Source organism: Pongo abelii, chromosome 3 (assembly GCF_028885655.2).
Source record: "Pongo abelii isolate AG06213 chromosome 3, NHGRI_mPonAbe1-v2.0_pri, whole genome shotgun sequence".
NCBI lineage: Eukaryota > Metazoa > Chordata > Mammalia > Primates > Hominidae > Pongo > Pongo abelii.
This window is the reverse complement of record NC_071988.2, coordinates 97362142-97377722: the sequence shown is the minus strand read 5'-3', so window position 1 is coordinate 97377722 and position 15581 is coordinate 97362142. Positions and strand designations below refer to the sequence as shown.

At 39.0% G+C, this 15581-nt stretch overlaps 1 protein-coding gene across 1 annotated transcript in view; it reads left to right on the top strand.

The window, feature by feature from the left end:
• SCARB2 (scavenger receptor class B member 2) overlaps positions 1–15581 on the top strand; it is a 52212-nt gene that overhangs the window by 24350 nt on the left and 12281 nt on the right. Inside the window, exons 3-7 of the mRNA XM_002814896.6 lie at positions 8302–8449; positions 9681–9869; positions 12844–12935; positions 13461–13580; positions 14995–15164. Of these exons, the coding sequence (XP_002814942.2) occupies positions 8302–8449; positions 9681–9869; positions 12844–12935; positions 13461–13580; positions 14995–15164 (719 nt within the window). The remainder of the gene's footprint in view (positions 1–8301; positions 8450–9680; positions 9870–12843; positions 12936–13460; positions 13581–14994; positions 15165–15581) is intronic.

The window sequence follows — 15581 nt, the reverse complement described above, 5'->3', positions numbered from 1 at the left end:
TCTCCTTGCTGCTGCCATGTGAACAAGGACGTGTTTGTGTCCCCTTCTGTCATGACTGTAAGTTTCCTGAGGCCTCCCCAGCCATGCTGAGCTGTGAGTCAATTAAACCTCTTTCCTTTATAAATGACTCAGTCTTGGGTATGTCCTTATTAGCAGCATGAGGACAGACTAATAAATATGTGCATCCATTATGACAGTGACTAATTGCATTTTAAGAATTGGCTTAGGTATCTGTCTTTCTTCCCAATGTACTGGAAGCTCCATGGGGTGCAGTGACCAAGTCCTTTCGTCTCTGACTGTCTACTATTTAATGAATATTTGTGGAATATGTGAATTAAACATCTTCAACTGTGGTTTAAATTCATAGGACACATGGAAAAACTGTTTAACACTATAGGACACAATTATTAATAAGTATTTAAAAGTAATGACAAAAAACACATTTGCACCCACCTAATAGCCGGAACCATAGGACTTAGTTCAGGAAACCCAAATATAGGTTCAAGAAAGGGGAATCAGGCCCTGAAAATGAATGGCTTTGTTAGGAATATGCATATGTGCAGTGCAGGCTGCTAAGAGCTCCTTACAGGGCTGAGTGGGTCGTGAGATCTGGGATTTGTAGAAAAACATGGCTTTTTAGGGAGCTGTCCAAACTCTCTATGGGGCCTGCTAGTCTCTACATGTGCCTTTTGCGGTCATTCACTGGATTTGATTTCTGTAACTTGTGGCTTTATGATGCTATTGTTTAGGCTGGATAAGACAGAACATTCCAGAAGCTTCTGCTCCAGTGTTTTCTCCCAACTGAGTCAGCTGACTCCATCAATTGTATGCCAGGGGGCCTGGGGCAAAGGAAGGGGAGGGCATGTAGCCCCTTTCACCAGTTAGTATGGATTGGTGTGGTGGTGGGAAACCTCTGAGATGGGGAACCTCCAAGCAAGGCTGTGGAGGGCCTAACTTATCTGACACAGGATTTACAGTGGCACATTTCCCAAACCTTTCACATATTGGGGAGTTCAGAATAGTAATGTTTTTGGAAAAAGATGATGGGCATTCCAAATGTTGATAACAGCCAGTCAGTCTGGTTTAAGGAATGGAGTGTATTATTTACATTTTTGTAAAGCTGCAGATTGAGCAGCCCTGGAATGGGTCTGTGAATACAAGGCTCATTGGCCTCATGATCCTTTTGCTCAGGGACATATTTGTATAAAATTTGTATCAAAGTTGTGGTATCCCATGGCTTCTGCAGCCTTTTTGAGGTTTATTTTTTGTCTTGTCAGATACCTTTTTCTATTTTGCCTACCATTTAACATTTCAAGAATTAAAAAAGAAAACAATTTGTCTAAGGGCACTTCCAATTAATTTGCATATTTCTAAGAAGCATTTGCTAAATTTACAGTATCTCTTGAAATATCTTATTTTGGGGTTTCTTAGTTTGCTGTTTGGATTATTCATTTCTATTTTAGGCTTGTATTATTTAAAAAGATGTAAGGGCTAGATCTTAAGTTATTTTATTATTCATTGATATCAAGTAATACTGGATTTTCAAATATAATCAACATATATAATATATACAGCATTATCTTTAAGAGTGTAAACTATATTTTATATTATAAAAATTACACATATATATGTGTTCCATGTATATAATGACTAAAGATCAACTTGAAAATGCAGTAAAGTTTTGAACAAAAACTACTAATCCATGGCTTCACTGTCTCAAAAATAACCAGTGCTAACTAACATTTTAGTGGATATCTTCTCGGCCATTTTTCCATGGATGAGTTTTAGATGGTTATCATACTATGTACATATGCATGTACATATACAAAATATACATGTTTTTTATTCACCTAATGTTATAGCATAGAATTTTTCGATGTTATATTTTGGTCTTCATACAAATGAATTTTAATGATGATTATATTTAATAGAGTAAATTTATTACTACACTTAACTGTTCCTTTCCTGAACATGTAGATCCGTTTTCATTTTCTCCTCTGGTTACCTCATGGGTTGAATGTTCTCCTCATGTTTGCCAGCCAGTTGTGTTTCCACACTTTTAGTTCTTGTCCTTTGTCCATTTGCTTATCTGGGTTCTGGAGTGTTCATGCCACTCTGTGAACCTTTTATGTTTCATTTGGGGCAACTGTTTTTCCATTGTTTGCCTTGTTAATTTTTAAAATGTGTTGTAGTCAAGTCTATTCTTTTTCAACATTTCTATCATGTCTGAGCTTTAAAAGTCTTACTCCCTTCAATGGTTTGATGTTCAAGTCTATTTTCTTATAGTTCTATTTTTCCACATTTAATTTCTTCAGGATCTAAGTGTCTTCCTTGCAATGTAGCAAAGGCAGGAATTTTGTTTATACTGTCTAATTCTGTCCTATTAACCCTTTAGTTCTTTAACCATCTCTGAGCCAAGCTGTATAAAAAATTTTTTTTAACATAGACAATAAAAAATTTAGGAACACCATGATCATTGTTTCCATTATTATAGAAGAATGCTTTCTCCTTTTTTCTAAACTTGCCTTGCTTTTCTCTGATAGTGTTTTTAGATTGGTAGCTAAAACTGTATTTGTTTTGCCAAAATAGAAACAGATTTTGAAAAAAAAATCCTTAAACTGCTCAGAAGTAAAAAAAATTAGAAAAAGATCTCTCACACCTCTTATCATGCACAAAAGGCTGTGACCAGGTATATGTGAGTTTTAAATGCACGTGGTACATTAGGTGAATTGCCTGCACGAGCCTGTGGGTTACTGCCTGGGGACAGGGAGACCAGGGAGATATTTCCATCTTAAAGGAGTAAAACTGTTTCTTGCACACTGTCAACAAGCGGGTGAGTCTTCTCCCGACCCTGCTCTTAACACTTCTTCTCAGTATCCTGCTTGTATCTAGAGGTTGCTGCCTTCAGTTACCTGAGCGGGCAGCATACTCAAAGTTAAGGGTAGAGGCTCCTCAGCCTGTGCCTTTGGCTGGCTCCCCTTGCTTTCCCTCTTCTCCATGGTCACCGTAGGACTTCACGTTGATGTGTTCATCACCCCAGCCTCGCCTGGATCTGTGATGGTCTTTTAAAGCGTGTCCTCCTCCTCCAGGACCACAGCTTTCTCACTCCCCACATGGGAAGTGCTTTCATGCTTGCTGCCCACCCTCGCCCCACCGCTGCCTCTGTTGGAACATCCCCTTCACCCTCCCACCTGCAGAAGCCAACTCTTTCCAGAATCAAGCAAAAGTGTCTTTTGCAGGAGTCCCCTTCCAGTCGCCATCCCTCCCTCTTCTGTATGCCCACAGTGCGTTTACTGTGAAGGAGGTGGCCTCTGAAGGCAGTCTCCCATGCTCTACTGTGGATTCTTGGAGAACCAGACCCAGGACTTAACGTCGCACCATCTCAAGAGCTTAGCACAAGCCGTTGCACATGGTATCAGTAGCTAATCCCTCCTAAGCAGCAGGTGTGCCAGGTAGTGTTCTAACTGGATTTATGTGGATTTCATTCTCACAACAACCCTACAAGGTGAGTACGTTATTACCTCCATTTTACAGATAAGGAAACTGAGGCACAGAAGCAGTGAATAAGATGAAACCGGGGTTGAATGTCAACCCTACCAGCCAGATCTCAGTCTAGTTTGTATCCAGTGTATGCCCAATTAATTCTTAATAGTAATTCTCAACAGAGGATTAGGTGAATGAAGGAACCAATATGACTGAAAGATAATGATTCTATGATAATATTATACGCATCCAATTTATCAAACACCTCTGAGGAATTAGATATACAGATGTTAATTTTCCACCTAATTAAAATTATTCCTTTTGATTTCTACTCCTTATCTCAGTCTATTGTTTCTAAAATTATTTCTAAAACCAACCATGAATTTTCCTGCCTGATTAAATAGTTCATGGAGCATAACTGAACCTTTTCTTAATGACAAGGACCATCATAGTAATTCACAAATGTTACACTATAGTCTGAGATTCATTAGCATCTACTAAATACCAGGGACCATGCCGGGCACTTTTAAGTATAGTTCCTTGATTAATTGCCTAGGCCGAAAATTTGATTTGTTTTTTGTTGTTGTTTTTGTTTTGTTTTTTCAAACTCTTGTGTGTATTTCTGAAAGTTCCTTTGGTCTTCTTTGATCTTGTAGGACAGTAACTGATCAATATGCCCCTCTCTGCAGGCACCAGCCTTGGCTTACACAAAAGTTTGGCTTTGAAATTTCCTCTCCTCCTCCATATTCCAATAAATTACTGTGAATTAACCTGTGTGTAAAATCAAGGAATACCCTGGATGAGAGGTGAGGTCACCAGGATTCTAAACGTGGCCCTGACACTTTCGATTGGTCCTGAATCCACATATCCTTATCTATAAAAAGGTGGAGTTAATGATTTCTAAGTGAAGGGTCTTTGGTTATAAGCAAAATAAACTACCTCTGGCTAATTTAAGTTAAAGGGGAATCTATTTGAAGGCTATAAAGTAGGTTAACAGAATCAAGGAAAGCAGCTTGGAAGACAAAAGCAGGATACAGGGCAGCTTTAAAGATCCAGGTCACGAGAGTGTATTGATCATCACATCATGTGTCTGCCACTGGGAGGAATCCTGTCTTTTACTGAGTTTTCTTGTTTTTAAATTAAAAAAAAATTTTTTTTTGGTAGAGACAAAGTCTTGCTCTGTTGCCCATGCTGGAATGCAGTGGCATGATCATAGCTCACTGTAACATCAAACTCCTGGGCTCAAGCCATCCTCCCACCTTAGCCTCTCAAGTAGCTGACACTACAAGTACATGTCACCACGCCTGGCTCTTTTACTGTGTTTTCTATCTTGAGGCACTGTGCTCAGGATTCAGAGGCCAGAGGAAAGGAATTGGTTGAGCTCAGGTCCCATAGCACCCTTGACTGATGGTCTTACACAGCTGTACAATACAAGAGAGGAAAGGAAATCAGGGCTATTACCAGCAGAAAGCAGAATGGTTGTCTAACAGACGAAAAGTCCACTGCAAACACTGAACTTCAAGCTGTGTAAGTGGTTTAACACAGAAGTGTCTATCAAATTTTTTAATATATTCTTTGTAAACTGGAAGGGCGTGTAATTTATCATTTAGATTTGGCTTTGGTTAGAGGCATTTGTTAGAGGCATTAGCTGGTTTCATCCTGCAGGCGTTTCTTAGGTACCTGTTAGGAGAGGTTGTCTCATACAGAGGGAGGAACACCTTGTGCTAATGAGAAAGACTTGGGATCAAGTTCTCACTCTTCTGCCTGTGCTCTGTGTCCCCAACTGTGAAGTGGGGCAGTACTACATGCTGTATTTGTACTACAGACTTGTAAGGATTAAATAAAATAAAATAAAATAATGTGGGTTAAACTATTTGAAGAGCTACACAAGGGTCAGATATTTATAGGATTAGTGGGCATAGCTTGGTGCTTAGTGTGATATGATGTGTGATATGTGTATATGTGATATGAAGTATGCTTCCTTCTATACACTTGACAGAGTATAGGATATAGACATGTGATATGATGAAATAGATATTTAGTCTTCCTCCATTTCCTGGCATACAGCTCCTAAAATCCTTGGAATCGCTTAAGTGATAAGTGTCTTTTTGTATGCTAGTGAATTGACTGATGACTGGCAGCCTCTATGGCTCCTGGATAGGAGCTGGTCCTGAAAGAAGAGGACAGGATTAGACGGTTGGGACTTTCAGCCCCACCCCCCAACCTCCCAGGAGGGGAGAGGGGCTGAAAGTTGGGTTGATCACAAATGGCCAGTGATTTAATCAATCATGCCTATGTAATGTAGCTTCCATAAAAAACCAAAAGGACTGAATTTGGAGAGTTTCCAGAGAGCCAAACATGGGGAGGTTCCTGGAGAGTAGCGACCCTGCTGAGGGCATGGAAGTTCTGAGCTGCTTCCCCTACACCTTGCTCAGTGCATCTCTTCATCTGTATACTTTGTAATATCCTTTATAATAAAATGTGTTTCCCTGAGTACTCTGGGCTGCTCTAGCAAATTAATTGAGCCCAAGCACGGGGGGATGGAAACCCCAATTTATAGCCATTAGTTCGGAAGCACAGGTAAAACAGCCTGGGGCTTTTGATTGGCATAGGAAGTGGAAGGCAGTCTCAACCTGCAGAATCTGATGCTATGTCCAAGTAGAAAGTATCAGAATTGAATTGAATTGGAGGACACTGCAGAATTATTGGTGGAGAGAAAACGCCACACACTTCTTGGTGACCAGAAGTCTCAGAAGTCTTCTGTGTAAATTGTTACAGTATGAGAGCACAGAAAAAAATGGTTTGTTTTTTCTACTGGAGAAGATACAAAGACTCATCTATTTTTGTGCATCTATATGAATGCATTTGTTTATTTTCTCATCTGTTTTTATTTTAAAGTCTAGAAGGGATTTAAGAGGTATAAAGAGATATACAGACGGTCCTTGACTTATGATAGTTCAACTTAAATGATTTTTTGACTTCGCGATGGTGTGAAAGTGATATGTATTTGGCATGCCCCTCCAGTGACGATACAGTTACATCCAGATAAACCCATCGTAAAATTGGAAAGATACTAAGTTGTTGAATCAAAAACAAACTTTCAACTTACGATGTTTTCAACTTATGATGGGTTTACTCCGTCATCACCGAGGAGCATTTTTACATACAAGTTTCAGCCTTCAGCTTGCTTGCAGTCTACCTGAGGCTACATGATAATTTCACAGTCTAAATGATGTCACTCAGAAGTTTATAACTGAATGCTAAAGACATGTAGGGACATCCACAGGTGGGTGAGAAAAATCCCTGTGCTGCTATGGTTGGGAGAGGCCTCAGAGGAGGTGTGGGTAGCCCAACCGGCCAATGCCTTCCTAACCTGTGCTCTTAAATTAGCTCTGTTCAATAGAAATATTACATGGACCACATGTGTAATTTAAGATTTTAAGATTTTCTAGTAGCCACATTTTTAAAAAAGTAGAAGGAAGCAGGTAAAATTAATTTTGATAATATATTTTAATTTTACCCATTATAACTGAAATAGCATCATTTCAATATGTAATCAATATAAAAAAAGGTTGGCACTGTTTTTGAAATTCTGTATGTATTTTACACTTACAGCAAATCTCGATTCCAGTTAGCCACAGTTTAAGTGCTCAGTAGTCACATGTGACTAGTGACTACCATGTCAGACATAATAACACTAGCTGGTTTAGGAAGAAGGAAAGATAAGCAAAGGGAAAGAAACAAAAGTCACTGGAATTTATCGAACACCTACTATGTACCAGGCAGGGCTAGGGCTAGTGTGAGGCATTTGATGAACAAAAGATCAGATCCTGTTTTTATTTAAAATTTTGTTCGTCATAAATTTTTGGCATAAATTTTGGTTTTAATAAATAGTGCATTAAAATATTTATCTTGATTACTACTTGTTTCGGCACCTCTTACATCACTTACACTGACTCTAGGCCCAGCCCTGGCACCAGGCGCTTTCTAAGAACTTTCTAATGCTTCATTTGGGGGCACTAACTTGAACCAAACTGTGCTGTATATCAGAAGCAGAGACTGGGTGTGGTAGCTCATGCCCGTAATCCTAGCATTTTGGAAGGTTGAGGCAGGAGGATCACTTGAGTCCAGGAGTTCAAGACCAGCCTGAGTAGCATAGTAAGATCTCATCTCTACAAAAAAATAAAATTAGCTGGGTGTGGTGGCATGCTGCTGTACTTGTAGCTACTTGGGAGGCTGAGGTGGGAGGATTGTTTGAGCCCAGGAGGCTGAGGCTGCGGTGAGCTGTAGTCATGCCACTGCACTCCAGCCTGGGCAACAGAGCGAGACTCTATCTCAAAAAAAGAAACAGGAGTGAACTCCTATAATTTACTAAGCCTTGGGCATTATTTTTTTAAATAAATTTTCAATTTAATTCAATTTAGAAACAAAAAGACATTGGTAAATAAATTGAAATTCAAACTAAATCTATGAACCAAACTGAAAATTTTGAAAATACTTCAGGACCAAACCGTAACCCAGGAGAGAGTTCATTGACTTTGATTCCCGGTCAAGGTGACCCTCGACTGTTGCACCTCCCTAATCAGGGAAGAAAAGAAGGAAAACAAAGTTTTTGAGAAGACTCTATCCTAGGCCTCGTTTCCTTCCCACATTATAGCTTCAGTCTCCAGCTTTTTAAGGCTTAGTAGCTGCAGTCTCTATATAATGTTATATTGGGAATGTTATGTTGAAAATATAACTTGGATGCTGAAAGAAAGGAAGAGTCTTGCTTATTAAAGTGGTGCCTATTTTCAAATAAAACCCTTTTCTTTCTTTTAGGGAACTCAGAAACAAAGCAAATATTCAATTTGGAGATAATGGAACAACAATATCTGCTGTTAGCAACAAGGCCTATGTTTTTGAACGAGACCAATCTGTTGGAGACCCTAAAATTGACTTAATTAGAACATTAAATATTCCTGTATTGGTAAGTAGGCATTTTAATACCATTAATTTGGATTTGGGAAGAAAGGAAAAAGCTAAGTTAATGCTCTTTATTATTTTACATTTAGGAGCCATTAAGTTATGTTGAAATATACATATATAAGAAGAAAAATACTTTTTTTCTTCTTTTCTTTACATCTTGGACTTTTTTCTAAGATTTATCAAATAAGGTCTTTTCAAATGATGACTAAATTCAGATTTTAGGATTTGTTTTCATAATTTCTTCCTGAATGTTCAGGATTAGCAATTGTGCAAATAAATATGTCCCTAGGATTTTTTGGTAGCTAATAATTTTAAAAATGTTTATTTGCCCCTTGTTTTCATTCAGAAATTCTAGCAATGAAATTTGTATACCATTTCTTACTTCAGATTTTTATGTTGGATTTTATATTCTCAAAATTCATAAATTGACACCAGAAATCAATAGACTGGGCAGTGGGCTCTGTTTATAATGGTAATTCTACCTAATAACGACACCTATTCTACATCTATTCTATACTGAGACCTATGAGACTTTCTTTTTTTTTAAATTAAATTTATTTATTTATTATTAATTTTTTTTGAGACAGGGTCTTGCTCTGTCGCCCAGGCTGGAGTGCAGTCAGTGGCTCCATCACAGCTCGCTGAAGCTTCTACCTCCTGGGCTCCAGGGATCCTCCTGTGTCGGCCAGGGACTCCAGGCGTGAACTGCTGTGCCTGGGCTGGCCCAGTAAACATTCTAATTCACCTACACCAACCCCTGCCGACTCTCCCACCCTAACCCCTAGGTGACCGCTCCATATGCAGCTGGACACTGATGATGGACCCACGACCTAGACAGTATGAGGTCCCTGCCGCCTAGTCCCAGGGGTGTAGGTCGGGTTTATAATGAGCCTCTGGCCCTGCTCAGGAGGAAGGTAGCGCCACCTTGTGGCCAAAGATGCCGACATGTTTACAAGAGCTTTTCCCCTTTTGTGGTGTCTGGATAACTCCGAGCCTGCAAATGGTCTTTTTGTAAATATTACACTTACGAAATGCAGTACTGAGAAAGGACAGAGAAGAGGCTTTGTCTTCCATATGCAGCCAGAAAGGAGCTCACTGCCTGATTTTTCAGCTATTTAATCTCAACCTTTACATTTATATTTCCAACCCCCTTTGCTAAGGGGTAGTAGGAGAGAGTGGATGGAGGTGCTTTGGAGGGAATGCTGCTGTCTTAATATACCTCTGCTCCGCAGACTGTCATAGAGTGGTCCCAGGTCCACTTCCTCAGGGAGATCATCGAGGCCATGTTGAAAGCCTATCAGCAGAAGCTCTTTGTGACTCACACAGTTGATGAATTGCTCTGGGGCTACAAAGATGAAATCTTGTCCCTTATCCATGTTTTCAGGCCCGATATCTCTCCCTATTTTGGCCTATTCTATGAGGTAAGTTGATTTTTCTTTTCAGAACCTCTTTTTTTTAGCTGACAGTGGGTTGGGGCACCCCAGGCCAGATTAACTTTCAGTTTCTTCTAGAAATTGCCTAGAGTTAAGATATCTTGTAGAGTATATGAAAAATGGAGTGTTTTTTGGAAAGAAAAAAAACTTGAGGCCAGGTATGGTGGCTAATGCCTGTAATCCCAGGACTTTGGGAGACTGAGGTGGGTGGATCACTTGAGGTTAAGACTTTGAGACCAGCCTGGCCAACATGGCAAAACTCTATCTCTACTAAAAATACAAAAATTAGCCAGGTGTGGTGATGTACACCTGTAATCTCACCTACTCAGGAGACTGAGGCAGGTAAGTTGCATGAACCTGGGAGGCAGAGGTTGCAGTGAGCTGAAATCACACCACTGTACTCCAGCCAGGGTGACAGAGCAAGACTTGGTCTAAAAAAGCCAAAAAAAAAAAAAACCCAAAAAAACAAAAACAAAAACCCTGGAGTGCAGTGGATAGTTGGGAAGTTGGTAAAAGATAAAATAACCCCAGGAAGAGGATTAGATTAGGGGTGTGCTCTGGGATTGTGATGAGTCTCCTCAGCTTTAAATTTAGCTGTTTTCTGGCTCTGCCTGTTCAAGAGTCTTACCCTCTTCATGTAATCCTGTAGCATTCCAGTTTTTATGGCAAATGGCAATAATTGTGTCCCTGGGCCTTCAAGGTTATACAAAACTTAGAAATTGTTAAAGTAGAATTGTGAGCAAGTTTTAAAAAATTATATGTGTGAGAGACAGGAGTCCTAAAAGTAGGGCCTCATCAACTCTGAATGCATCATTCTGGAGAAGCAGACCAGACAGGAGTTCCCTAGGGGGTCCTGTCTCAGAGGCACACAGCTTCACAGGGCCAGAGGAAGCACAGATTTCCTGTCAAGCCCTGACTGAACCTCCCTTCTAGAAATAACTTCAGGAGAGCCTCCTACGGAGAGATATTATGCAAAGGTTCCCTTGGTCCCAGTGGCTTCAGTCCATCAGCCAAGTAGCTCTTGTTGCTAATATCTCACTGTTTTTCAGATAATTTGCATTATATAACTTGCTTTTTTTGTTTTTACATCATTGAATTCACCAGACTGATAGCCACACTATCTTATGTGGTTGTGAGGATTTCATGAGATGATTTATGCAAAAATTTTAGACCAGAGCTAGGAATATTATACTCAACAATTGTTCACTCCTATTATTATAGAGGAGCTACTACCTGTGCTGTTTCTGAGAAATCATAGCTACATGCCCAAATAAAGAATTTTAGGAATGTATAGTGTCTGTATGTGCCCTTAAGAAGTATAACTTGGAAAGAATTTACAATTGAAGAAACCTTAATTGAAAATAGGGTTATATTAATACCACCTTCTTCCAGTGTAGCTATTCTGGTATAATTGGTCCTGGTCCTGGACTTAGGCTTTTAAATTTGTTATTATTGAGAAATAATTCACTTACTATAAAATTTACCATTTTAAAATGTACAATTCAGTAGTCTTTAGTATAGTCACAAGGTTGTGCAACCATTACTGCTGTATTAGAACATTCTCATTATCCCAAAAAAGAAACTGCATACTCTCTTAGCAGTCACTCCTATTCCTGTCTTACTCTCCCAGGCCCTGGCAACCACTAATCTACTTTCTGGCTCTGTGAATTTGCATATTCTGGACATCTCATATAAATGGAATCATATAATATATGCCCTTCTGTGTCTGCTTCTTAAATTTAGTATAATGTTGTCAGGGCTCATCCGTGTTGTAGCATGTATCAGTGTTCCATTCCTTTTTATAACTGAGGAATATTCCGTTGCGTAGATATACCACATTTTGCTTATCCATTTATCAGTTGATAGACATTTGGGTTGTGCTTCTTCTTGGCTATTAGAAGTGCTGCTATGAATATTTGTTCATACAAGCTTTTATATGAACATTGGGTATATACCTTGAAGTGGAATTCTCTTGTGTATATACATAGGTGTGGAATTTTGGAGTCCTATGAATTCTGTTTAACTTTTTTAAGAACTGACAAACTGTTTTCTGCAGTGACTGCAACATTTTTATATTCCTGCTAGCAATGTATAAAGGTTCCAATTTCTCCACATCCTCACCAACGCTTACCATTTTTCTTTTTTTTTTTTAATTGCCCTCCTAGTGGGCGTGAAGTGGTATCTCATTGTGGTTTTGATTTGCATTTCCCTAATGACTAATGATGCTGAACATGTTTTTATGTGCTCTCTGGCCATTAGTATATTTTCTTTTGGGAAATGTCTCTTCAAATCCTTTGCCCATTTTAAAATTGAGCTCCTACTTTTTAAAACCATAAAATAATAATATGGTTAATATAGTATTTAGCAAAATAGTCACTATTTTCTGGTCCTGGTTCAGTCTTGTGTAGCATGTAGGCCCTAGTAGGACAGTTTGATGAAGTTTAAATTTTTTAGTTACTGTATCAGTTAGGGTTGCCAGAGAAACTGAATCAAGAGGGTGTATATATAGAGATGAGAAAGAGGGAGAGAAATAAATTTATATTATGGAATTGGCTTATGTGATTATGGGAGCTGGTAAGTCTGAAATCCGTAGGGCAGGCCAGCAGCTGGAAACTCAGATAAAAGTTGATGATGTGATCTTGAGTTTGAAATCTGTAGGGTGGGCTGCAACCTGGAAATCCAGGCAGAATTTCAATGTTGCAGTCTTGAGGAGAATTCCTCCTCTAGGAAACCTCTGTTTGTGCTTGTAAGGCTTTGAACAGATTGGATGGGGCCCAGCCACTCATTATTGAGGGTAACCTCCCTTAAAGTTAACTGATTGTAGATATTAATCACACCTACAAAATACCTTCACCACACCATGTGGGCTAGTGTTTGAGCAAACACCTGGGCACCACAGCCTAGCCAAGTTGTCATAAAATTATCACAGTTACTTTAAATGATCATATTCACATATTTTCAGAAAAATGGGACTAATGATGGAGACTATGTTTTTCTAACTGGAGAAGACAATTACCTTAACTTTACAAAGATTGTGGAATGGAATGGGAAAACGTAAGTCTAATGATTTATCAGTGGAATTATTTTTTCAGTTTTCATTTAAACTACATATCTACTTCTACATTGCTTAAAAAATGTGTTTAGCCTTTTTTGGATGAAAAATATAAAAACATGTAAATAGTCTTGTAATTATTATTCTACAAATCAAGATGGTGGTAAAACAGCTTACAAATTAAATATTAGTGATTTGTAGATTTATCATGGCCAGGCATGAATTACAGGCCAGTGAAAAGTCCCACTCTTGCTTAGCAGTCATTGAGTAATGTGTAGTAGCTACAGCACAAATACTTTTCAAACCACCACGTTTTGGGCTATTTGGCCATTGCCTCTATGAAAACTGATTTGGGCCAGGGACCTACTTTTTCTCCCCCTTGATCTAATTAACACTGTTGTGTCTGTGTATGAATAAGATACTGTGGATAGACAGCTCCAGTTAAATCTTGCAAAGTCCTGACCATTTAAGAGAATCTAAACTCAAATGTGATCATCTTTACTCTTTCTTGTGCTTATCAATTATAGGTCACTTGACTGGTGGATAACAGACAAGTGCAATATGATTAATGGAACAGATGGAGATTCTTTTCACCCACTAATAACCAAAGATGAGGTCCTTTATATCTTCCCATCTGATTTTTGCAGGTAAAATCTTTAAAGATAAGTTCTTTTTTAAAAATAAGGTCTTTATTATGCATGGATATTTATGCATAATCAGTGATAAATGCTGATGGCACATTGAGACAGTATAGTGTACTGGTTCACAGCACAGACTCCTGACTGTTGGTTTGAATCTTGGCTCTACCACTTATAGCTGTGTGACCTTGGGCAAATTACTTAACCACTCTGTACCTCACTTCCCTCATTTGTAAAAGAAAGATAGAAATTGTTAACTATGTTAGAGGTTGTTATGAGGACAAATGAGTTAGTATTAGTAAAATACTTAGCCCAGGGCCTATCACACAGTAACCAATATTAAGTATTGGCTCTTAGTTACTATGATATGCTCTGTCAAGCATAAACTGACCTGGTCTACTTCTCTAGATGGAAGCCAAATAAAAGATACTATTGTCCATATTTCAGGAGAGTGGTTTCCTCAGGGGAGGCAGAGAAGGAATGGAATCAAGAGCATTATGTAGACAGGTTCAGTTATATCCATAATATAATTTTTATTTGTCTAAGTGGCGGATACAAAGGTATTTGTTAGAGTATTTTATCTCTTTCTGGTGCCTAAAATTTTTCATTAAAAAATGCTGTAGGGGTGGTTTGGTTTGTGCAGTGAAACCAACTATGTTATTCACAACCTTGCGAGAGATGTATCAACAGCTCTGGTTCAGAGATGAAAAAGTGAGGCCCAGAAGGCTATTCCATCCAGCCTTCAAAGGAAGGGCTGAAGGCTCAGTGGTGACTGTGTACATCAAAGTGGTTAGGCACTATGCAGTGTAAGCGGTGGTCATATTACATGGGACTATGTTTGAAATCAATAAGAATGGAAGGCAGAATTACGTTGAACTCCATTTAAATAAATGACTGGGGCAAAATATGGAATCTGAATTCTTTTGGGGTGGGGAATGAGTATCAAAGTGTATATTCCAATAAAGTATCTGTCCAATGTGACACTTTTCAAGTGCCTAAGACCCTACGAGGCCACAGCCATCGCTGCCTGTTCTACCTTAGCTTTGGCTCTGCCGTGCCTTGGCTTCCCTGGCTTTGCCGGTGGCCCGTCCACACTGGCATGTGTCCATGCAGGTCTAGAGAGGCCTCTTATTTCTTTTTTATGTGAGTCTCCATTCTAAATGTTGTCATCTTAATTTTCTACCACATATTGTTTTTTCTTGTTTGGATAATATCACCGTTGCTACCATAAACACCTTTCACTACAATTCATCTTCTGCTTTATTACACGTTGAGTTGACAGAATGCCTTCCAGACATTCTTTTCTACTTACCCTATGAGCTTTTGGTCATGTTGTACCTGAGAACTGTTGCTAACTTGCGGATTTGGGGCAGATTACACTGACCAGAATCCACATTCACTTTTTATTCTTACATCCTAACAGGTCAGTGTATATTACTTTCAGTGACTATGAGAGTGTACAGGGACTGCCTGCCTTTCGGTATAAAGTTCCTGCAGAAATATTAGCCAATACGTCAGACAATGCTGGCTTCTGTATACCTGAGGGAAACTGCCTGGGCTCAGGAGTTCTGAATGTCAGCATCTGCAAGAATGGTAAGAACTCAGAGAGGGGACGTGATAGGGGTGTCAAGAATGCAGAAGGATTGGATTTCAATGAAGAATATGTAGCTGGGCATAGTGGCACACACCTACAGTCCCAGCTACTAAGGATGCTGAGGTGGGATGATCACTTGAGCCCAGGAGTTCTCAAGTCCATCCTGGGCAACATAGCGAGACCCCATCTCTAAAAAACAAAACAAACAAAAAAGAATATATTGTCAGCCCAATAGAAAGATCAGTTTCTTTCAAGAATAATGTCTCATAACATGGCTATTGAATGGTAAAAAAAACAATTATTGGCTTTTCTATGATGCTTTTTATTTCTAGAATGCCATGTTGTGTTTTTGTTTTCTGGACAGTGGTTTAGAAGTCTTAACAGTAATAATAGCTCATGTTTACTAAGCACCTGAT